General features: G+C 39.0%; 2 protein-coding genes across 5 annotated transcripts in view; both read left to right on the top strand.

Annotated features, from left to right (window-relative positions):
- Positions 1-12,186, top strand: part of CPD (carboxypeptidase D) — a 72,189-nt gene extending 60,003 nt beyond the window's left edge. The window contains exons 16-21 of the mRNA XM_077749680.1: positions 568-663; positions 766-830; positions 4,557-4,688; positions 5,312-5,497; positions 5,793-5,892; positions 8,058-12,186. Of these exons, the coding sequence (XP_077605806.1) occupies positions 568-663; positions 766-830; positions 4,557-4,688; positions 5,312-5,497; positions 5,793-5,892; positions 8,058-8,284 (806 nt within the window). The 3' untranslated portion in view covers positions 8,285-12,186. The remainder of the gene's footprint in view (positions 1-567; positions 664-765; positions 831-4,556; positions 4,689-5,311; positions 5,498-5,792; positions 5,893-8,057) is intronic.
- A 7,671-nt stretch (positions 12,187-19,857) lies between these two features.
- The window catches only part of GOSR1 (golgi SNAP receptor complex member 1), a 49,706-nt gene continuing 45,108 nt past the window's right edge, over positions 19,858-24,455 (top strand). For 2 of the 4 annotated variants that reach the window (XM_077749682.1, XM_077749684.1), the window contains exons 1-2: positions 19,858-19,943; positions 22,668-22,782. In XM_077749682.1, the coding sequence (XP_077605808.1) occupies positions 19,913-19,943; positions 22,668-22,782 (146 nt within the window). In that variant the 5' untranslated portion in view covers positions 19,858-19,912. Of the gene's footprint in view, positions 19,944-22,667; positions 22,789-24,455 lie in introns of all 4 variants that reach the window. The other 2 variants (XM_077749681.1, XM_077749683.1) reach the window with 1 other exon arrangement.

Below are 24,455 nucleotides of genomic sequence, written 5' to 3'. Positions count from 1 at the left end.
TGGGGGAGTCACAGAGAGAGGGAGACACAGATTCTGAAGCAGGCTCCAGACTCTGAGCTGTCAGCACAGAACCCAACATGGGGTTCACACTCACAAACTGTGAGATCATGACCTGAGTCGAAGTCAGACACTTACTCAACTGAGCCACCCAGGCGCACCGTGACTTGGTTGCATTTAGATGATTGCAATTGCTTGTTGAATCTCTCTGGGGCCTTTGTATTTGGAGTAGTTTGTGTTGTTTCAATGCAGCTTATAAGAAATATTGTTATTAGGACTTCGTTGCCCTAAATGTAATAAAACATACCAAGCAAGCTTGTATTTTAGTATAGTAGCCTGTGGTGTAAACTAACCATTAGTACCTTTTAATATAAGGAAGATGTATATCTTCTTAGTCTGATTGTCCTGGGCTCAACAGAACCATGTGGTTAATTACAATACCTCCTCAGTGCACTTCAGCAGGGTGCAAGATTAACTAGAAGGAGAGAAAGATGACTTTTGTATCCATGAAGTTGAACTTGAAGTAAGATCTTTGTGATTTCTCCAAATTCTGAATTTTTCTTTTTATAGTGGAAAACAAAGAGACTTTGAAGCATTTGGCATCTCTTTATGCAAATAATCATCCATCCATGCACATGGGTCAGCCCAGTTGCCCAAATAAATCAGGTAGGTATTTTCTGTACCCTTTGTTCTTGTTGCTGCTTTCGGGGATGGAGGGTGTCTTACCTGAAGGTCTCATTGAGCCTCTGTCTCTCAATGCTTTTATAGATGAGAATATCCCAGGAGGCGTAATGCGCGGAGCAGAATGGCACAGTCACCTGGGCAGCATGAAGGTATGCTGTATAGAATACAGTAAGACGAGAATATGATTGTTGGCCATTGAATGATAGAATAGGTGACTTTTCTAATATAAGCAAAGTGAGCGGCATCTACTTCATGGCTTTCTTGAGAAGACAGCCCTCAACTTAACCTCCAACAGCATTTTTTTCTCCAGTTTAATCATTTTTAATTGTACAGTTGAGTGACATTAATTACATTTAATGTAATTAAACTAACCGCCATTCTAAGCCATCTGGTTCCAAAGCTTTTTTTATCACCCCAGACAGAAATTCCGCATCTGCTAAACAGTTACTCCTGATTCTGCTGGTGATCCCCCAACTCCTGGTAACGTCTATCCCTTCTGTCTCTGTGTTTTTGCCTATTCTAGATATTTCTTATAAGTGGAATCATACAAAATTTGTCCTTTGTGCCTGGCTTCTTTCACTTAGCATAATGTTTTCAGGGTTCATCTATTTTGTTAGCCTGTATTAGTCCTCTATTCCTTTTCATGGCTCAATAATGTTCTGTTGTATGTATATACCACATTTAATCAATTTAAGTGTTGATGGACACTTGAGTTGTTTCTACCTTTTGGCTATAGAACAGTGCTGCAGTGAACATTAGTGTACAACTGTAAGTTTGAGCCCTCGTTTTCAGTTCTTTGGGGTATATATCTAGATGTGGAGTTGCTACCCATGTTCTAATTCTATTTTTAACTTTTTGAGGAACCACTGAACTGTTTGGTCCATTCCTACCAACAATATACAGGAATTCCAATTTCTCCATGTCCTTGTCAATGCGTGTCATTTTCCTTTTTTAAAAAAAATTATAGCCATCCTAGCAGATACAAAGTGGAACTTCATTGTAGTTTTGATTTGCATTTCCTCAAAGACTAATGATGTTGAGAATCTTTTTCATGTGCTTATTGACCATTTCTTTATCTTCCTTGGAGAAATTTCTTTTTCTCCATTCCCTATTTTATTTTGTATTTATTTATTTTAAAAGTTTTTAATATTTATTTATCTTTGAGAGACAGAGCGTGAGCAGGAGAGGGGCAGAGAGAGAGGGAGACACAAAATCCAAAGCAGGCTCCAGGCTCCGAGCTGTCGGTACAGAGCTTGACATGGGGCTCGAACCCGCAAACTGCAAGATCATGATCTGAGCCAGTCAGATGCTTAACCAACTGAGCCATCCAGGTGCCCCTTATTTTGTTATTTTTTGAATTCCTTTGCCTATTTTTAAATTGGGTTATCTTTTTGTTGTTAGGTTATAAGAATTCTTTATATATTTTGGATGCTAAACCCTTATCATATGTTTGATTTGCGAGTAGTTTCTCCTATTATGTTGGTTGTCATTTCATTTCCTTGATAATACCCTTTGATGCACAAAAGTTTTAAAGTCAAACTTATCAGTCTTTTTGTTGCTCATGCTCTTGTTGTTATATCTGAGAATTCATAGCCAAATCCAAGGTCCAAATGAAGATTTAAATCCAAATGAAGATTTAGCTCCATGTTTTCTTCTGAGAGTTTTATGGATCTAGCTCTTATATTTAGGTTATTGATACATCTTTTTTTTAATGTTTATTTATTTTTGAGAGAGAGTGAGAGAGCGAGAGAGAGAGCAAGAGTTGGGGAGGGGAAGAAAGAGACAGGGAGACACAGAATCCGAAACAGGCCTCCAGGCTCTGAGCTGTCAGCACAGAGCCTGATGTGGAGGTCAGACCCACGAACCCGGATATCATGACCTGAGCTGAAGTCATATGCTTAAGTGTCTGAGCCACCCAGGTGCCCTAGGTCATTGATAAGATTCTTAAGTTGATTTTTTGTTATGATAGGAAGTAGGAGTCCAACTTCATTATTATTATTATTATTATTATTATTATTATTATTATTTTACATGTGGAAATCTAATCTAAGCACCATTTGTTGAAAAGACTATTCTTTCCCTTTGAATGCTATTGGCACCCTTGTCAAAAATCAGTTGACCATAGATGTGTGTATTTATTTCTGGACTCTCAATTCTATTTCATTGGTCTTTATGTGTATTCTCCCAGTATCACTGTTTTGATTTCTGTAGCTTTGTAGTAAGTTTTGAAATTAAGAAGTGTGAGTACTCCAACTTTTCCCTTTTTCAAGATTGTTTTTTCGCTATTCAAGGTGCCTTGCAGTTACATTTGAATTGAATTGAAGATTGGCTTTTCTTCTTTCTTTCTTTCTTTTTTTCAAAAATGCTGTTGGAATTTTGTTAAGGGTTGTGTTGAATCTATAGATCCCTTTGGGTTATATTGACATCTCAATAGTATTGTCTTTCTATTCACGAATGCAGTTTTGTCTTTTCATTTACTTAGGTCTTCTTTCATTTCTTTTTGATAATATTTTAATTGGTTGTCCATCCACTTCAACTTAGTAAGGAGTTGTTAGCAGATGGGTGGTTAGCTCATCATTTCATTAACATGTGCAACTAGAAACTTGACTTTATTCTCATCTCTGCCTGCCTATTCTCCTTTATTTACTAAGAACTTACCATGTATGAGGTAATTTGCTATACTAGTGATAAATGGAATATATTTCCTGCCCCATTGTACAAATAACTGTTTTACATAATTAATTGATTTGATCTAGAAGAGAGCAACTCTCAGTGTTCCATGAGAAATTAAAGACAGAACAGATCACACCTAATCAGGGGTGTAGTCTTCTCTTAGAGAAAATGGCATTTGGGATGCAGAGATGGTAAAGCAGAACATTCTAGAAGAGGAAGCAGTATGGGCAGAGGTCAGTAAGCAGTCTAGTTTAGTTAGAACAAGAGGTGTAACAGAGAGCAGCAGAAGACAAGAATGGAAAGAGAGTTTGGGGCTTTAACACTTTGCTTTAGTAAGGAATGGGAAGCCACTGAAGGTTTTGAGCAGATACATAGTAACATGATGGGAACAGTACTATGGAGCAATTAATCTCTCCGCAGTGGATTAAGATAGTTTGGAGGAAGGAGAGAGTGGAATGGGGAGACTAGTGTAGAATTGCCTGGACAAGCAATAACGAGGGCCTGGATTAGCGTGGTGATGATGGGAATGGAAACAAGGGATGAAGTGTCAGAGATATTGCAGAGGTGGAATTGACAGGATTTGGCAAATTATGGATGATGGCAAGAAGCTGAAGTCAAAGATAAGAGATTCCATGTCTGCGTGAGGACATGAGTTGATGCCATTAACTGAATAAGGAAAAAGAACAGGTCTGGGGGGAAAGGTAGTGAGTTAGGTTTGGGAACCTGTCCACACCAGCAGTTCCTGTGCCTGGATAATTGCTCTTCTGTAGCAGTGGCTGCCGTCACCAGCAGGTGGAAGGTGCCAGAGGGCAGGTGCTTGTGCTTCTACCTCCAGAGCTCTGAGAATGGCTGAAGTTCCGGAGTTGAGAGGGAAGCTGGCCATCTGCGTGCACTTTTTTATTCACTCATGTATTCAGCAAACCCTAGTAAACCCCTTCTACCTGCCAGGCACTGTGGCAAGCACTGGAGATACAAAAATGAATTAGACCTAGTCCCTAGTCTCAAGGACTCTCTTAGCAACAGCCATTTTTGTGACTGATTAGAATACCGAGCCGTTTATTTATATGTGCTGGGAAATGCTTTACAGATCCTTTGCTTACATCACCCAGGTTTTCTTTCTGTTCCCTTCTTGCATTATAAGGCCTCATTCTTACTTTTATTTGTTAATTTTTCTACATTCATTGTTGAATTTTATATTGCAGGATTATAGTGTCACCTATGGCCACTGTCCGGAAATCACAGTGTACACGAGTTGCTGCTACTTTCCCAGCGCAGCGCAACTTCCTTCCTTGTGGGCAGATAATAAAAAATCTCTTCTCAGCATGCTGGTGGAGGTGAGCCTGCCTTTCCCTTTTTAACTAGAAGCAAGCTCCCAGGAATATGTTCAGTGAAGACCTTAATCAAAATATGTTCTTAATTTTTTTACTAAAAATTTATATTATTTATTTTAAATATATATTTGGAAAGAGTTTTGTTGAATTTATATCACCTAAGTCAGTGTTGTGACTTCACAAATCTGGAATCTGCTGTAATTCAGATAATTTAACCCTGTGTGACATTGCACATTTTTTTTTTCATTTGAATCTCATGCATTCGTTATGTTGAGCGAGTATACTGTGCTGGAAAGTAAATCATTTGAGATATCAGAAGATTTGTGTTCTGACACACTTTGGGCTTTGACTGTTATCGGAGTTCTCTTTTCATGTATTTCATCTTTTTTTTTTTTACAAATAGTTTATTGTCAATATGTATTTCATCTTTATGCTCTAAAGCAGTTAATGAGTAGCAGATGAGGTCAGAGGCAGTGCAGAAGGACCGACAAGCCAGGTTTGTGAGGGGTTTTGCTGTTGCTTTGTTTGTTTGTTTATCATTTTTTTAAGTCATTTTTATCGTGGCTCAAACTCTTGCCTCTAGAAGTATCTGGACACCCAAATTTATATGTTGAATATTTTTTCAGGTCCACAAGGGAGTTCATGGTTTTGTTAAAGATAAGACCGGAAAACCGATTTCTAAAGCAGTCATTGTGCTCAACGAAGGAATAAAGGTACACACTAAAGAAGGAGGCTACTTCCACGTGCTATTAGCCCCCGGTGTGCATAACATCAATGCCATTGCTGATGGGTATCAGCAACAACATTCACAGGTGAGAGACTCAAACTAAGTAGTATCATGTAAATTCTTATTCTCAATAGTACTTCTATTTTATTTTGAAACTCTTGTGAGAAATAAAGAAACAAAATGTATAACAAACCCTTGCTTATGATATCTTGTTATCTTCCCAGGCTTTGGCAACACAAGGGAAATTTTTGTAGTATTTTGTATACTTCCGATGACAATGACTCATCTCCTTGGTTTGGTATAAAGGCCTTAGGAATATTCCTGGCATACAATATACCTTAAGTAAACTTTTTCGTAACTCTTGCACTTTATCTCTGCAGGTCTTCGTGCATCATGATGCAGCTAGTTCTGTGGTAATAGTCTTTGACACAGACAACCGGATATTTGGTTTGCCAAGGGAGCTTGTGGTGACTGTATCAGGTAAAGACATTTAAATGTTTAGTAGTTGAAGTTAAAACCGGTTCTGACATTTCATTTTGAGAGTGGGTCACCTCCCCAGTCACCTGAAGTTAATCACTTTTCTTCTAACATCTCCTTATCTAAACATTTCTTTGGATCTTTCTGGAACACTGTTCTTCCATATGTTCTCATGGCTTGTTTCCTCATGGCATTGTTTCCTCATGGAAAGCCAGAAAGAGGCCTTCCCGGCTCACCCTAGCTAAGATGGCACCCCTGTCACTCTCTCCACCCACTTTTTTATTATAGCACTTATCACCATTTGACATTATATTATGTATGTAGTCACTTACTTGTCTATATTTGATCTTTCCCACTAAAACATATAAGCCTCAGAGAGAACAGGGAGTTTACCTACATCTCCTGTACCTAGAACCATGGCTGGCACATACTGGGTCTTAATGAAGAGTTATTGACTGAATGATTTGCTTTATATTAAGATCATAAGTCCCTTGGACTTTGACTTATATTCTATTTTTTCAAGATCATAGAAGGAGGAGGGGCACCTGTGTGGCTCAGTGGGTTGAGTGTCCAAATCTTGATTTCAGCTCAGGTCATGATCCCAGGGTTGTGGGATCGAGCCTTGCATCTGGGCCTGTGCTAAGTATGGGGCCTGCTTAAAATTCTGTCTCTGCCTCTGTCCCTCTTCCCAACTTGTGCTCTCTCTCTCTCAAATACAATACAATACAATACAATACAATACAATACAATACAATACAATACAATATAATACAATACATCATGGATGCTGTTTTCTCCAGGGTTAATATGTGCCATAGTTTGAATTACTGAAAGGTTGAAAGGGAAAAAAAAATGTAGTACAATAATAAATAATCTGCTGTATTTTATCTTTTTGACACATAGAACCTTGGTTCATTTCTAAGTGCAATTTGGACTTGACCCAAAATAACCAAGTTTTATTACAGGGTGTGTGGCAGCGAGAGTCTTCGTTAATAGAGAATGGTATTGGAAACATGGTCAAATCACAGATAAATAGTAAAGAGTTATTAGCTTGAACCAGATAAAGTGTGAATAACTTAGTGGTTAGACTCATGGCAGCTAGGAGTCAGCAATGGTTTAAATCTAGCTTCGCTACCCATTTACTGTCATGAACTTAATTTTTCTTATGATTTTATTATTTCTGCTACTAAGACTCTTATTTTGATAACTGTGTACAAATATTTTAAATAAATAGGGATTTGGGATGAGATAAAATTTATTGGAAAGGAGCAGAAGTCACTGATTGATATAGAGCCAGTTGTAGAGTAATAGTGTGGTTTCATTGTGGTAAAAAAATAAATAAATAAATCTCACACACACACACACACACACACACACACACACATACACATGCACAAGGAAAGCTATGGAAAAAATGTTCATGGGAGTTATTTAAAATGGTTGGGGCCTCTGGTTGGGGCGCCTGGGTGGCTCAGTGGGTTAAGTGTCTGACTTCAGCCCAGGTCATGATCTCATGGTTCGTGGGTTTGAGCCCCGCGTTGGGCTCTGTGCTGACAGCCAGCTCAGAGCCTGGAGCCTGTTTCAGATTCAGTGTCTCCCTCTCTCTCTGACCCTCCCCTACTCACGCTGTCTCTCTCTCTCTCTCTCAAAAATAAATAAAACATTAAAAACATTTTTTAATGTTTTATTGATTTAATGTATTAAATGATCTCTGGTTAATGGAGATGTAATGTGGAGTTTTGGTTTGGGGTTTTGGTATTTTTACTTACCTGTATTTTTTTTAAATTTTTAATGTTTATTTTTTTGAGAGACAGAGTGTGAGTGGGGGATGGGCAGACAGAGAGAGGGTCACAGAATCCAAAGGAGGCTCCAGGCTGTGAGCTGTCAGCAGAGAACCTGACACGGGGCTCGAACTCACAAACTGTGAGATCATGGCCTGAGCCGAAGTCATGGATGCTTAACCGACTGAGCCACCCAGGCTCCCCATTTATCTGTATTTTTATAATTTTGCATACTTTACATGTAGTGCCTGTGTCATAATAAAAGGTTATTTTTGAGTGCATGAAATAAAAATAAAATAAGTAAAGGGCACATATGAAAAGAGTCATTTGTAAGCAGCTTGTTTATTTCCTTAAAATAGACCACTCAAATGGCATTTTGTTTGGCAGGTGCCACCATGTCAGCGTTGATCCTAACAGCTTGCATTATTTGGTGCATTTGCTCAATCAAGTCTAACAGACATAAGGATGGCTTTCATCGGCTCAGGCAGCATCATGATGAGTATGAAGATGAAATTCGCATGATGTCAACAGGCTCCAAGAAGTCCCTCTTAAGCCACGAGTTCCAGGATGAAACAGACACTGAAGAGGAAACATTATATTCTAGCAAACATTGAAACAGACCTCACACATCTATCTCCCAGCATAAGTACCAAGCAAAGTTACAGTTCCTTTTGGGAGACACTGCATTCAGAAGAGAGACTCTCTTGCTTCTTCAAAGAGCTTTGGGAAGTTAACTTGCTAAATTTGTATTCTCTGTGAATTTGGCTGGCAATTTTGAACTTCCCCTCCTTTAAGTACTCTTACCTTTAAAAAAACAAAAACAAAAAGATCTGCTTTCTATTTATGCAGCAGAGATGGGACAGCCACTTTTTTTTTTCTTTTTAATTTAAGATGAGCTGTTTGGAGCTTATGTTATAGCTGCGTAAAGCCACGTGGATGTTATATTTTGCACATCAGGTGTTTACTAGTGGCTTTAGCTTTTATTTCTTTATTTTAAATGGCCAAAAGAATCCAGAAACATTTAGGCAGGGACAGCAGTCAGAATCTGACATAAAGCTTTAAAAACTCAAGGTTTTCTCAACCTACTGAGAAGTACTTTTCTCTAGTTATTAAATAGCTAGAGTTTCTCTTATTTTTCAGGTTTAATGGAGGCTGAATTGATTTTTAAATATCTATAACATTAGGAAATGAATGCGTGGGCTTCCACATTTGCTTTCTACTTGTTCCAAGGTTAGATCAGAACTGGTGGGCTGTGCTGTAAGCAGGACTTCACTACCTCTCTTGTAAGATTTAGCAAAGTTCTAAATATCCCCCATTTTACGGGAGAACTTGTTGACTTTGTTGTAAAAGATCTGAATGTCCATTTGAATAGAGCTGAGAGGGAGACCAAAAGCTGAAATTCCTGCGGCATATCTTTTAACTTGGTAAAATCCCACAGGTGCTGCTGCTTTTTTATCTGTGAAGCACTAGTTTATTCTAGGAATGCCTAATTCTTTAGTATTTCCTAAATTTGAACCTTTTTCTGTCTTGTACACTTATGGCTTTCAGATGACCCAGCAGTGTACAAGATCTGAATTCTACTGAAAACATCTGGAAGTGTCAAAGAGACCTATCTGCACTTGAACACAAACTATCTACGGTTCATGCTCCAGTTCAAGCCTACGGATATCCTACTGTTACTGAAATAGCTTGGCCAGTCTTACTCATATAGGTCTCTGCAAGTGATTGGGTTCTTTGTCCGAATGTTTCATTTGGTGGTCTCTTTTTGATCAACCAATTTTGTTAAAAGTTCAATTGAAAGCATTTAAATATGGCTCCCTCCATTAAAAAAAAAAAATGTAAACTGGATTGCCGTGTGCTAAAACACTGTGGTAAGAAAGTGTCATCTTCACTGCCACTCAGGTTATTGCAAAGACCTGAAAGATTTGCATTTTATTGTGTCTGTCATATCATGCTATTCAATGGAATTGATGCTTTTTGTAAGTATGAATCTTACCAATGATCTAATGGTTTAATACCTTTGAATGTTTTTAATGGCCAACTTGCTGCTGAGTTTGTACTAAATCAGGGGATCAAAAAACTTGCTCTCATCTTTTCAAATTGTATTCTATATCCATTAATGTATCAGTCATCCCAAAGCCTTCCAATGGAGTGGTTTACCACCCATGTGGGTCAATCCAGGTTTTGTGAGGAAGGCACCCAAAGTGGCTTTATAAAAAGAGACTTGGTTTAGCAGAAATCATGAGGTCATGACGTTTGTTAGTGAGTATCTGCGATAAACTTGGGTGGTTCAAGGTTAAGCCATTCTGGTATTAATCCTGTCATTAACAACTCTAATTGCTGAGCCCTTGCCACCCCATTCTCACCCGACCACATACACAGAACAGCTAATACTTCATGAAATATATGTGGTTTAATTTCTTCTAATAATACTTCACATTTTCCTTAAGGGGATGATGTGGTGGCATTGCTCTTTTGAGTTTTACTTTAAGAGCGCAAAGTTAGAAAACCAACAAAGGGCCTATGAGTGGCTGGCCCTGGTTGAGACACTGCAGGTAGAAATGAAACGAAGTTGATGTGACAGCCTTTACTTTTTTAGCATTGGTCTTCACTAGAGGGTGCCTTTTAAATTCATTTCTCTTTTGAGTTAAACATATCTTGAACTGTACATCACAGTGGCTGGAGTCCATGCCTTTTAAGCATGTGTAAAGTTTTTTTAGAAATGAACGTACAAATAGTTCTTTTAGTAATTTTTCCTGAAAGTAAAACCAAATTCTGCTATAAATATACTTTGAATCTTTAATGAAATTAATGCATTGCTCTGGAAAATAAGACCTTCCCAGCCTATGTTACCTATGAACATGAATGTATAGGATCATGACTACTAAGATTGTGTTCTCAGCCCTGCTTTGTTTTTTATTTGTGGATCTAATCTTAGGCCACATTAACTGCTTAAGGCATTAAAGCCATAGGGGATGGGATATACATTTCTTCAGTGTTTCTCCTAGAGACTTTCCATTTCTCTGGAGTCATGGAGGCAAGTAAGTATCACAGTATTAAGAAGTTTGCCCAAATCTGAGTTATGCCTTTCTTTATTCACAAGGCATGTTTTTTTTTTTGTCCTGGTGATCAGTTTGTAAGCCTTCTTCCCTCCCAGCTCCTAAATAAAAGCAAAGTGATTGAGTAGGTAATGTTCAAAGTGTCTGCCTGTGTAAATGTACTTGTACTGGTTAATGCAGTTCCATAGGATGAACTCAACTTAGTGTCAGGAGAGACCTTTTAGTTTTGGTATATTTTGCCAAAAACTTGCATAGTGTTTGGGATCCCATCCAGTTGAGGAATGCTTGCAATTCTCATTGGAGGGAATTTGCTTTGGGACTTTGTCATCCTCCAAAAAGGAAACATAATGTATATTTGGCCCAATCTGATTGATTGGTTAATCTTTGGTAACTTTCACCTGGATGGCATTTGCTGAATTAATGAATATTGAACTTAAAACTAATTATGAGTTGACAAATAAATAAAAGGTAGTCTTATGCCTCAGTTTATTGTGTTTCTGAGCTAATACCAGGTTACTCCATAATCATGACCTGCTCCTCTATTTCCATTTATTCTCAATAGTAAATAGTTTTCTTGTCACCAGAAATGCACTTGTGCTAGGTTTTGTCCTTGCTGTATTAAAAGCTTCTTGGCTAAAATGCTATATTGGTGCCCTGCCTTATGGTTCTGTTGTAGAATTGTTTTTAACAATAGCAACTTTATTGTTACTACAAAAAATTTGACCATGGTTGAAGTTCATTGATTCTCTATCTAGAAACTTTTTGGTAATTCTTTGAGTTTCTGATTTGTTTTAACTAAAACAGACTCTTTGGGGGTGATTAGGGCCCTTGATTAACGTCAACTAAACTTGGATTTCCAGTTCATGAAGAAATATCTCCCAATACCCACTTCTCCAATATTTAGCAATAATTAATTAATATTCCATTTGATTTTCAGAATACTGTCCCAGTTGATGTTGATTAGACAGAACGTATTATGAAATTTGAAAATAGGCTACCATTTTAAGGCAATTGGATATAAATTATGCAAATATGTATGCTTATGACTTTTATAAATGGCGTAACATGAGTGGACTAGCTATACTCTATGCTGGCCATGCTGCAGATTTTCTGGAGGTATGACATAATGTTGTGTTTTTTTTTTTAATGCTCAGAGTAAAAATCAACTCTTTGTCTCTCCATTTTTCCAGAGTGACATTCCCAGGCTCCAGAATAATTCTATAGCTATTCATATGAGGTGCCCAACACTCATTCATCTCAAGTGCTTCAGTCTTGGTTTATCTCATGCACTGTGCCTTCAAAATGAAATTTTTAAAAGGGACTTTAAATGAAGTTGAATAGTAGTTTTAAAAAAGTCAATCTGTGTAATTTATGTGAAATCTAATTGTAATGAGGTCCTTTCTTGTTTTTTTATATGTAAACAGATCTACTAATCCTGTATAAAAGTTATTTTATGATGTTTGTCTTTCTTTGTGTTTTGTCTCATAATCTTTTTTCAAAGGCGATAGACCAGAAAAAATTATTGTCCCAATTTGAAAGTTATGTATTTAGTTTTTCTACCTATGCTAAGGGGAAAAAATAGTACCAGGCTAGGAATACAGAGCGTCACCTGTACAGTGTTTTTTGTCTTCACAAATTGACTCAGAAGAAAGCTGTTTCTGAAAAAAATCACATCTTATAGTAGCTCCACAGTTCTCCTTTCTGTTTGTGGCTCAGCTAGACTGATATATGTCCAATCATTCCACAACAAACACCACAAAGCTGGCCATCGAAAAGTTTATGTACGCATTTCAAACTTGTTTGTTAAAACTTTTGTCCTTTTTCCAAATGAGCCACATTCTATGTGTCCTGCCACTTTAGGCACAGTGATGACGAATTCACTGTCCCCTTTAAATTTAGCAATGATTTGTTGATACTCCTGGTCTAATAGGAATAGGGAAAGAAAAGTTATATACACATATGGACTCTGCTGACAAGGAACTCTTAGTCCAGATCAGAGAAATAGAAATGAGAATAAGCTGTACTTCCATAGTGATTGGTTCATCTAAAAAAGAAGATCTCTGTGGCAGGGAAAGTATAACATGGAGATTCGAACATGGACTTTGGAGTGGAACCAATCGGGTGATTGATTCTTGGCTCTACCACTTACTTCCTATGTGACCTTGCATTGTACAAGCTTCTTAAAGTCTTAATGTCTCTGCCTGTTAAGGATTAATACCAGATAGGATTGTATTGACAATATTTGACTCAGAATTGGATGCCCATGGTAACCAGCATCATTTTCCTTCATTTGTCTGATCTTTTGAAAGAAAGGTGTTTTATCACATACCTGAACAAAGATCTGTTTACAGGTGGTCATTTTAATTTAGAAGAAATCCCTACACATGAATACTAAGAAAAAAAAACAAACAAAATAAAACAAAAAAAAAACCTATGAAATTTTCCATTATGTAGTTTCATAGATTGTCTATAGCATGGCAGTGAAGTTTTACAAATTATGCCAAATGCCTCAGATTTGTTTTTAAGTGAAATTAGATTGTATTTATTCCTATTCAGTGAAAAGAGCCTTACTTACCTGCTACAGGAAATCTGAATAGTGATAATGGTTCTTTTCCCCTCAGTGTTTGAAATGTTTTCCTGGATTTTCTCATAACTGATAAGAACCTTTTGATTTGTATCATAAATGGTAATCTATCAATTATGTTTCATTTTTCAGGTTTCTAGAAGCTAATTGTCCTCAGCAATTAAGCATGATGCTCAGTGCTAACCACTACTCAGTTATGAATAAATGCCATCGTGTTAGGCCTTCATCTCTAATTCTCACTTGCAGCTAACCAACTGATTGTACCCTGTTTATTGCAAACCTCAGATACATGCATCATTAATTATTACCCACAACTTAAAAGCAATGAAATCAGCATACAAAGCCCAATAGTAACTTCAACATCACAATTTCCACCTACATTGTTAAAAACAAGCATGTTATTTCTTTTGCACCTTGTCTGGAGTCAGACAGAATCCAATTCCCGATTAACTGCATAAACAAATGTAGACAAGGCAGGCAAGGAGCAGAAGGTTGTTCAAGTTTAGAGGCCAGCATGGACAAGATTGAATACAGAAGGGCGAGAAGATTGAAAGTGTGGTAAAAAGTGGGAGTATATTGAGACGAATACCTCCATGTCAGCAAAGACAATTTATGGATCCAATTAGAAGCAATATGAAGAGGCTGTGTTGCAATCAAAGTGTAGGTGGAAAATAGTAGCAGATGGAGAAATTTAAGATGGAACATGTGGAGAGAGATTGCAGCTTAAATAGAAATTGTTATAACATGGATTATATTCTGTGACTGTCATTGAGATTGGGCCAAAGCAAAGGGGTCATGGGGAAAGATCTAGATTGCTAGACCTGAACCACTACTATTTGGAGTACTTGAAGTTATTCCAGTGAATATAATTATTCTTGTCATTTATTAGGTATTATTCCTAATTCCTTGATTCAAGATCAAACAGGCTTTTGGTTTAGGGTTTGAAAAAGGTGTGAGGTGCCCATAAGAATTTAAGAATTAATCCTAAAGATAGAGAATGGGATAAGTGGGGAGTGGGCTGTTTATGGTAATGGGTGAGTTGGACAAGTTCTGGATTTTTTAGAAAATAATTTTATAATAATTTTAGGTTTATGGAAGAGTTGCAAAGATAACGTAGAATTGGCCACTGGGTTTTTATTTGGGACATGTGGGTGTTCAGAGGGCAACAGGGGAAGGGTTGTATATATAGTCTTCTATTCAGCAGAACTTGAATGGAACACATTTGAAAGGGACTGGGCACAGCAAATAAGGTGTCTAGAATCTAGCCAGGCAGGCATAGCCTGCATGGTCCTGGTGTTAAGCCATGTGGTACTATCTCTAGGTAACCGGGTGAAACTCAGTCCTTCTCTAGGAGAAGGTATTTCATCCTAGATTTGGAGGAGACCTTTTGATTGTTCAAGGGCAATGACCAAATACGGGCAAAGATAACCAAGGCAGGTAGAGAAATAAGACACCTCCAGTAAGAAAGCAGACAAAGTTCTATACTGGTTTCAGATGTTGACATTATCAGACACTGTAAAACAAATATACTTACAATTTTCAAAGAGTAAAAGAGAAGCATGAGGCTGTAACAGGAAACTAAAGTAATAAAACTTCCAGAAGTGAAAGTACAGAAGTTAAAATGCACAGTTATAATGGCAGATTGGACACAGAGAAGCAATGAACTTATAAATAGATCCACAGAAACTCTCTTATGCATCAGAGACAAAAAGGTAGAAAATATGAAGGAGAGGGTAAAAATGTGGACTGAACATAAGACTAATGCACGTTTGATCATCAGAGTTCTAGAAGAAAAGGGGAGAGAGAATGGAACATAACTATTTTGAGACCATGATGCAGAATTTTCCAAAGTTGGTTAGTGGTATCTGTAGATTAAAGAAACTCAGTCTAAGCAAGAAAAGTTAAACATCTCAGTGAAGCCGCTAAGCACCAGAGACCAAGAGAAAAAGGGGTCAGAAAGAAAATAAATTAACTTCAAAAAAATAAGCAGTCAGACTAAAAGACTCACTCCCAACAGTGGAAACCAGAGTACAGGAAAATTATACTTTGAAGGTGTTGGGTAAAACACTAAATAGCTTCCAACATAGAATTCTATTGAACATATCATTCAAGAATAAAGGTGAATAGCCAGGTAGCTGAAGACATTGGGGACAACCCAACCTACCTGCTTTCCAATATTTCATTGCAAAATAATGCAAAAAACAGGAAGGAAAAATTAAACCTACACAAAAACCATACTTTCAGCATAACTTGAAGTCAGAGAATTGTGAAATGCCAAAATGCCTGAATAAAATGAGAAAAATCACCAAATCTTGGCATGTACTCCCATGTGCCTGCCCCAACGGCACACCTGTGCAAGGCTTTGTGGAGAGAAGGCAGATGGAGATGAACAGCAAGAAAGACAGAAAACAAGGATGCCCATAAAAAGGCCTAATGTTAGTCTGAAACTACCGCCAGAAAGACCAAGTCCACCTTCAGTCTGATGGTCTAAAAACAAGTCCAAGTAGATCAGAGTACAAACTATACGGAAGAGGCTTCAAAGTGAGCACAATTCAAAGGGGGCAGGCATGATTTAAAGTGACAGCTTTGAAACACAGAGCTTCTGTTGAAGGAAAATTTAACAAGTGATGAGAAAGAAGAGAAGCAAAGAGGAATGTTTAAGAGTCCTGCAACTTACAACCTCTCCCTATCACGAACATAAATCCACTAAAGTACCTGGATTTTGCTAGATTGATGGGAGACCTCAACCATGAATCATCAAAATGCAAATAACAGATATGGATATTGACAAAGAAAAAGCACACTTGTCATCACTTGCAGATTAGATTGTGCATGTGAAAAATACAAAATAATCTACAGGTAAATTAGAAATAATAAGATAATTTAGTTCTACTTCTAGCTGTGGGTGAATTGGCTTGAAACAAAAAGACCTTCCCATCAGGAACAATTAGGAAAGCTGGATTTAAAAACCAAATGAAATACTTGTTTGAAAGATTGAAGAACTACGAAGGTAATAAGGACTTATGGGGTCAAGATCCTAGAGCAAAGGGAATTCAGGGGTGAACATGACAGTCAAGTCTCACCTTGAGGTATTTGTTGATTCATAATGGTAACAGAGAGTCAGAGATACCTGGTAGCAGAGAGGACAGGCAAGAGCCAGAGAACCCAAGCGGAAGCTGTAGGCAGTATCACTGGGTTGGGGAAAATATGATTTCAGCACTTATCATGGAAGGGGGCGCTGGTCAACAGGCTTCCAGTTAGGACTCTTGGGCGGCACATTAGAAGTAAGGGCTAATCAGAAACAGACCAATTTTTACAAACTCAGAATCCTACTTGGTAAAAGTCCCACTCCGTACTGGAGTAAGCTGATGTGCCCCTACCTGAACTGCCTGCGTGAAGTGCAGTAAACTGTCTCTGGAGGAAGATCTCATCTGGGCTCTCAAGTGATTACTACAAATTTTAATTTATAATTTACAGCATCTGATTGAAAGTTATTTTTATTGTCAGAAGACACTATCAAAAGATGAAAGACCAAGAGATAAAAATAGAAACAGTCCCATAGGAGTTACAGATTTTTCATTTATCAACCAGAAACTTTAAAATAATGGCAATAAATAAATTCAGAAAGAAAAGATGAATTTTAACAAATAATTAAAATCTACTAAAAATGAAATGGAGGCGTTTTGATTCTGGACAAAATGGAGTAGATGTATTTCTCTTCAATTCCTCCCACTAAGCATAGCAAAGAAAACCTCATGTATTATATACAAAATGAATAAGAAGACTCCAGAAGGTGGAGAGAATGAGGCAGACCAGGTAGGGACCTCTGTATTCAAGGAATGATATGTGGTGAATTCCTTGGGTTTTCTTTCTGCCTCATATATCCCATAGTGGGTGTTACAGTATATAGCTCATAATGGAGGAGCTGGCAATCCAGGGATGCCAAACAGTGCAGACAGAAAAAGCCCAAAAGAAAATGCTTCTATAGCCAAAGGACATGAGAAGGGGCAGCCTATTAAGATGCAATCGTTTTAGACAATAATTGCACCACTCCAGGCAAGTGCTCCGCCCCTTCTGCCCCAAAAAGGACCATCTCTACTTCTTACAGCAATGGCTGAGCAGGGATCCTAGACTCCACCCTCACTTGGCTGTAATGAAGCCCCGGGGGGAGGGGGGGAGTGCCAAAGAAGGCCCAGGTGAAGAGCCAGGGCCTCCATCACAGCACAATGGTAATGAGTCCCCCGTCAGGGTGTTATTGGGGGCCATCTGTGGAAGACTAACAAGGCACCCCCACCCACCACTTGGGGTATCAACAGAGGCTAGCAGAGAGCCTGAACTTCTTTACTTCAACGTGGTAGTGACAAGGCAGTTCCCCAACACCCCCACCAGCACAATGTCAGAGGAGTTCTACTTAAACAGAAGCTTTAAATAAGATCCCGGGTCTTAAAACACCCAGGATTAGAACTTAAACATCATTCATTATACCTAGAACCCAGAAATTTTCAACTTGAATGAAAAAAAAAGATAATCAGCAGATGCCAGTATCAAGATGACACAGATGTTGGAATTATCTGACAAGGACATAATACAAATATTTTAATGAGCAATTATAAATAAACTTAGAACAAATGATAAAAAGAGTTTCAGCAAAGAAGTAGAAGGGGTGTCTGGGTGCCTCAGTTGGTTAAGCATCTGACTCTTGATTTCACCTCAGGTCATGATCCCAGGGTCATGAAATTGACCAATGTGTCAGGCCCCATGCTGCGCGTGGAGCCTGCTTAAGATCTCTCGATCTCTCTCCCTCTCTTTCTGCCCCTCTACCTAGCTTGTGTGTTCTCTCTCTCTAATATTTTTTTTAAAAAGAAAAAAGGAAATAGAAGATATGACGAACCAAATGGAAATTTTAGATCTGAAAATTACCAAAAAAATTACATTAAAAACTCAGTGATTGGGCTCACTAGCAAAATGGAGGAAGAGAGGAAAGATATGCCTGTCAGTGAACTTGAAGACAGAACATGGAAATTACCCAATGTGAACAACAGAAAACAGACTGAAAGAAATTAGCAGAGCCTCAGGCATATGTAGGACTCTAACAAAAGATCTAGCATTCATTTCATCAGAGTCCCATAGGAAGAGGAGAAACAGTATGGGGCCAAAAAAGTAATAGAAGAAACAATGGCTAAAAATTTCCCAAATTTACTAAATGACATGAACCTAGGATTCAAAAAGCTGAGCAAACCCCAAACAGGATAAAACCAAAGAAAACCACCTAAGATACATTGTAATTACCTTTCTGAAAACTAAAGAAAAAATTTAAAATCAGTGATAGAGAAAAGAGACCTTAATATAATGGAAAAACCATTCAAAGAACAGCCAGTTTCTCATCAGAAACGTGGAGGCCGGAGGAAATTGGCACATTTTTCAAGTGCTGAAGAAAAAATATTATGAACCTCAGATTCTATATCTGGCAACAATATCTTTCAGGAATGAAGGGGAAATCAAGATGTTATCAGATGAAGAAAAACTAGTAGAATTTGTCTCCAGCTGATCTACTCTTTTAAAAATGGCTAAACACTGTATTACAAAGCTGTAATCATCAAGACAGTATGGTATTGGCACAAAAGCAGACAAATAGACCAATGGAACAGAAGAGAGAACCTAGAAATGGACCCATAAATATACGGCCAACTAATCTTGACAAAGCAGGAAAGAGTATCCAATGGAAGAAACACAGTCTCTTTAGCAAATGGTGCTGGGAGAACTGGACAGCAACATGCAGAAGAATGAGCCTGGACCACTTATATACAACACCCAGTGCTCATCCCAACAAATCCCCTCCTCAGTGCCCATCACCCATTTCCCTCCACCCCTACCCATCGACCCTCAGTGAGGTAAACACCTTTACAGGGGGTAACTTTTCTACGTTTCACTAGAACTGGTAAAATGTGGACACAGACCGACCGTGATAATTTGTGTATCTGGCAAGGGAGGCTTTGGAAGGCTGATTTTGACAGGTTGAGGGGGCAGGATGAGGTACGTAGAAGCAGCACACACTTTCTGGATTTGGCAGCTGGAAAAGAAACAAGGCTGGGACCGGAACTTCCGTAGACGGATGAACAGGCGGCCAGCGGAGAAGAGCACCTATGCCAGAGTGGAATACCAGGCCGAGACAGGATGCAAGGGTTGGCCTTGGGAAGAACAGAGCCTCTGACTCTAAGAAGGGAAAGAGGTTGGCTGAAGACACCTATTGGGAAAAGGTGAGGGAAACAGGGAATTATATCTAATGATGACTTTCTTCTTAGCCAGGCAGTCCCCTGCTGAGGGCCCCTGCTGATAAGCCAAATGAGGGCGATGGTACGGGCAGGGGTTCCGGGAGAGGGTCTGAGCTCCAGGACAGACAGGTAGTGTCAGGGACCAAAACTAGCCTTCAGACCCACGGCTCAAAAGCTGTGAAATGATCATCGACCGCCAGGTGGCGGTGTCTGTGGAAGCTCATGTATCCCATCGGCCCTGGCGCCGGGGCGGAAGAAGGTGTGGAGCTAATTCTCTGGTTCGCATCGCCTCTACTCTCCTATCCCGACTGACGTTGGACAACAAAGATGGCTGCAGGAACGAGCAATTATTGGGAAGGTAAGGGCGAGGCATACCGTGTGGGTCTTGCCGAGAGGCGGAAGGGCTGGGTGCGGACGGGTCTTGGGGGAGGTGGCGGAGAAACGAGCCTGGCCTCCAGAGTGGCCGAGGCGACGGGTGAGGCGTGTCTAGTGGGAGCCCCGGGCCTGGGGGCTGAGGAGACCGAACGGTCTGGAGCAAGGGTTACCTGAGAGGCTGCGGGACCTGGAGCGGGGCTTGGGCGGAGAGAGCTGAGCGGGGATTCAGAAGAAGATGGTCTTGATCTCCTGGAGGAGAACTTGGTTGAGAGGCCAAGCGAACTTGGGCGAAGGGGCTTGGGGCACGAACTCGGAGGAGACGAGTTTTGAGCGAGGATATCCCGAGCCCAGGAGGCAGGAAGAGTCAGCGTTTTGAGAGTTGAGGTCACTGTTGGGACAGTTGAGTAGGATAAGGGAAAGAAGGAACTTGTCAGTCCGGTCCATCGAGGGAAGTTGTAGGAACGAAGTGTCTCCTACTGGATCCCCTTGGCAGCTTCAGGCTGCGACTTCGAGGATTGGGTGTCGAGTCGCGTTTGAAGGCAGAGGAAATAACTTTACCCTCTGCTGTGGAGAGGAGTTTGTTAAAAAGTTGGGAGAACCCGTGTGAATTGCAAGGATTGCACTTGGTATATACTTCTGCCACAAAACCGTCCTGAGATTGAACGATTACGTTTGTTTACCTCAACTATGTTCCGGTAAAGTGGGCTCATGTGAAACTCACTCCCGGACCAAGGATGAGTGAAGGCTCATATTTTTCTTTCAGTTTACTCCTTACGTTATTACAACAGAAACTGCTCGACGAATCCTTTTTCTCTTCTAACGTATTTCCTGTTGCTACCCTATGAACGCTCTGGGAAACTACAAGCAACAATATTGTCACTATCAGCCACTTGGTCTAAGAGCTTAGATCTAAGTTCATCCATACTTGCCTGTTATTTTTTTTTTTTTAATTTTTAAATGTTTACCTATTTTTGAGAGAGAGAAAGACAGAGACAGAGCATGAGCCGGGAAGGTGCAGAGGGAGAGGGAGACACAGAATCCGAAGCAGGCCCCAGGCTCTGAACTGTCAGCACAGAGCCCTCCTTGGGCCTGGAACCCATAAACCGCAAACCATGACCTGAGCCAAAGTCAGAGGCTTACCGACTGAGCCACCCAGGCACCCCTTTCCTGTTATATTTTCAAAATACTTTCACTTGATGTTTTCTACTAGGGAAGACAGTTACTAGTTACAGAGAAGTGTGGTTACAGTTTAAAACATGTATTTAAATGCCTGTTTGAAATGTGTGTACTAGATAGAAAATAGTTTTTAAATTATGTACAAGTGGCTATTGGTATATTTAACGCTACTCATTAGGCTATAGTTTTTTGAAGCTCCATGGTATAATAATTATAGCAGCTTATTATTGACAACCTACTCTGTGCCAGGTGCTTTAAGCACACGATTACTAATGCATAGAAAAACCCTGAAGGTAAGGAGTTTAAAAAACAAAAAGCTGAGGTTCATAGGTTAGGTAGATTTGCAGTAAATCTCAGAGCCAGTTCTCAGAATCTCAGAACATGAGGCTTAACTAAGATTCTAAGACTCTGCTATACTGCTTCCTACTTCTGGTTGCTGATAAACATATATTGAAATAATGTTTTGTGTTCCTTTTTCATGAAAAGTGAGATTTTTACAATATTCCTTTCTGTATGTCATCCGTTTTATTTTGACCTCCACTTTACCATGAATGAGAGTACTCACGTCTGGATGTAGGTTTCCAGACTGTAGCTTCCCTCTCTCACCCACTGGGTCAAACTGCTGTACCAATGTTTCTGTTTGCTTCTGTTCTTTTAACACTTAGGCTCTTATTTAATTGTCATACCTACATTTGACGTTGTTGGTCACATATTGTTGTTAATTTAAGCCTCTCTAAATTTCTTTCAGTAAACTTACTGAAAGACCATTTTTTGATCCTTTGTTAATGATTATTTTTGATTAAGCATCAGTTACTAATTCATTCTAAGAATTTTGGGGCGCCTGGGTGGCTCAGTCAGTTAAGCATCCGACTTCGGCTCAGGTCATGATCTCACGGTTCGTGGGTTCGAGCCCCACATTGGGCTCTGTGCTGACAGCCAGCTCCGAGCCTGGAGCCTGCTTCAGATTCTGTATCTCCCACTCTCTCTGACCCTCCCCTGCTCGCTCGCTCGGTCTCTCTCTCTCAGAAATAAATTTTAAAAAACCATTAAAAAAAAGAATTTCATAAGCTTTGGAATATAAAGAGATAGAAAATCTCTGTCAAAACCAGTGATGGTTTCTGTTTTATAAAGTTAGTTGATAAGTTGGTGTCATGTGGGTCATAAAGCATACTCAGTTTCTTTATGATTTGTGTTCTCTTCTGTTTTCCTCCAAATTACAACATTTTTAGTCATTGTTACAGGAATAATTCAGGGATGTTAGAACATTTATTGTAGCTGTCTTTGGAATACAGGTGAAATTTCCCACCTCTCACTATTTCTCCCCCTTCTTGACCCACCTGAAGTTTAAATAAGAGACAGTTTGCTTTTCTGGGTAAGTCTTTGGTTTTCTCTTTTAACATTTTTTTATGGGAGAATCTAGATCAATATATGGTTATTTTCATAGTTTGTTTCTTCAGAAGAGTTTTGTGATTTTTATATCTGCTAATGGACTCTTTGTGTTTAATTATTTGCTTTTACAATTTTGTTAAAGATCTCAGGAAACAGGCTCGACAGCTGGAAAATGAACTTGACCTGAAACTAGTTTCCTTCAGTAAACTGTGTACAAGTTACAGTCACAGCAGTGCCCGAGATGGAAGACGCGACAGGTATAGGTACTACCAGATTCTGTCTCTTATGCCTTAAACCGTATAATGTTTTAAAAGAATTAAAAAATAAACAAATATATATAGTTCTGTAACTTGGTCTATTGGTGAATTTTTGATATTGTTTTGGTATTGTTTTTATTTTAGTGATTTATAAAAATTCTTCTTAATCCTTGAGATTAGCAGTCATTTGGGATCCTTAAGCAAAGGTCATGATGATGTCAGAAGGAAAATGCTAAGGCTTCAGAATGAGTTTGCATCAAAGATAAGTTTCTAGTTCAGCCAGTGTAAGGAAATCCAGTTGATTTGCCCACATTGTCTTCCTTCCTTCCTTCTTTCCTCCCTCACCCTCCCTCATTTTTGAGAGAGACAGACAGACAGCGTGAGCAGGGGAGGGGCAGAGAGAGAGGAAGACAGGGAATCTGAAGCAGGCTCCAGGCTGTCAGCACAGAGCCCAATGCAGGGCTTGAACTCACAAGTGTGAGATCATGACCTGAGCCAAAGTCGGATGCTCAACCAACTGAGCCACCCAGGCTCCCCTCTTTTTTATTTTTATTTTTTTTAAGTTCATTTATTTATTTTGAGAGACAGAGACTGCGCAAGCAGGGTAGGGGTTGGGGGGTGGGGGAGAGAATCTCAAGCAGTCTCTGCATGGTCAGCACAGAACCCAGTGCAGGGTTTGAACTCATGAAACTGTGAGGTCATGACCTCAGCCAAAATCAAGAGCTGGACGCTTAACCAACTGAGCCACCCAGGGGCTTCTGCCCACATTGTATGTCTTATATCTTCTGATTGCTAAATCGATCTGAGAAACTACCTAAATGCGAAGTATACACACTGCTATTCTGGTGTTTTAGAATGAATCTAATGCAGTATGTATCCTCACTATTAATCATCCAAGCTATTTTAAATTTTGGTTCTTTTTTGAGAAACTGGCATACTACTGTATTGAACATATGGAAAATGTATTTTTATCTTTGAATCTTATGCTCATTTAGGCCATCCCCTTTTTAAAAAAGTGTTGGGAAATATTTACAACACTTAGGAAGGTATGAAGAATAATGGATCCTCATGTGCCTACCACCCACTTAAAGAAATAATCATTACCAATTCAGCTGAAGTCTCTGTTCCCAGTCATCCCATTTTCTACTTTCCCTTAATCTCCTTATGTTTTACTACATATGTTTGTGTTGCTAAACAATTTATAGTATCTTCCTAGTTAGCTTGCAGCTTGCATTTTTGTTTAAGATTATCTTTGTGATTAAGCTATGGATACATTTAACTGTGGCATATTTATTTGCTATATATAGTATCATATTGTGATTGTGTATTATAATCTGTAGATGGACAGTGTTTCTAATTTTTGCTAATTAATTTTAACGACTGACACAGTGTTCATCATGCATCACGTACTGTTTTAAGAGCTTTATATGAAGGCTGGTAGAACATCTTTACCTACAAAAATGTTTCTGTATATCTAGCAGTGGAATTGCTGGTAGTAGAGCTGTTAGTTGTTATCCTTTCTTTATTTCACGTACTTTTCTGAGGATTGGCAGTGGGGTGGGATTATCTTCAGCTACTAATAATCAATCAATCAGTAAAACAAAAAAAAATCTGGATTTGAACCCAAATCTTTTTGTATCTCCAGAGCCTATGCTCTAAACCTTTCTCTGCAC

This window comes from Crocuta crocuta, unplaced genomic scaffold (genome assembly GCF_008692635.1).
Source record: "Crocuta crocuta isolate KB4526 unplaced genomic scaffold, BGI_CrCroc_1.0 scaffold149, whole genome shotgun sequence".
NCBI lineage: Eukaryota > Metazoa > Chordata > Mammalia > Carnivora > Hyaenidae > Crocuta > Crocuta crocuta.
Note: the sequence above shows the minus strand (reverse complement) of the source record. Positions and strands in the feature narration are given on the sequence as shown.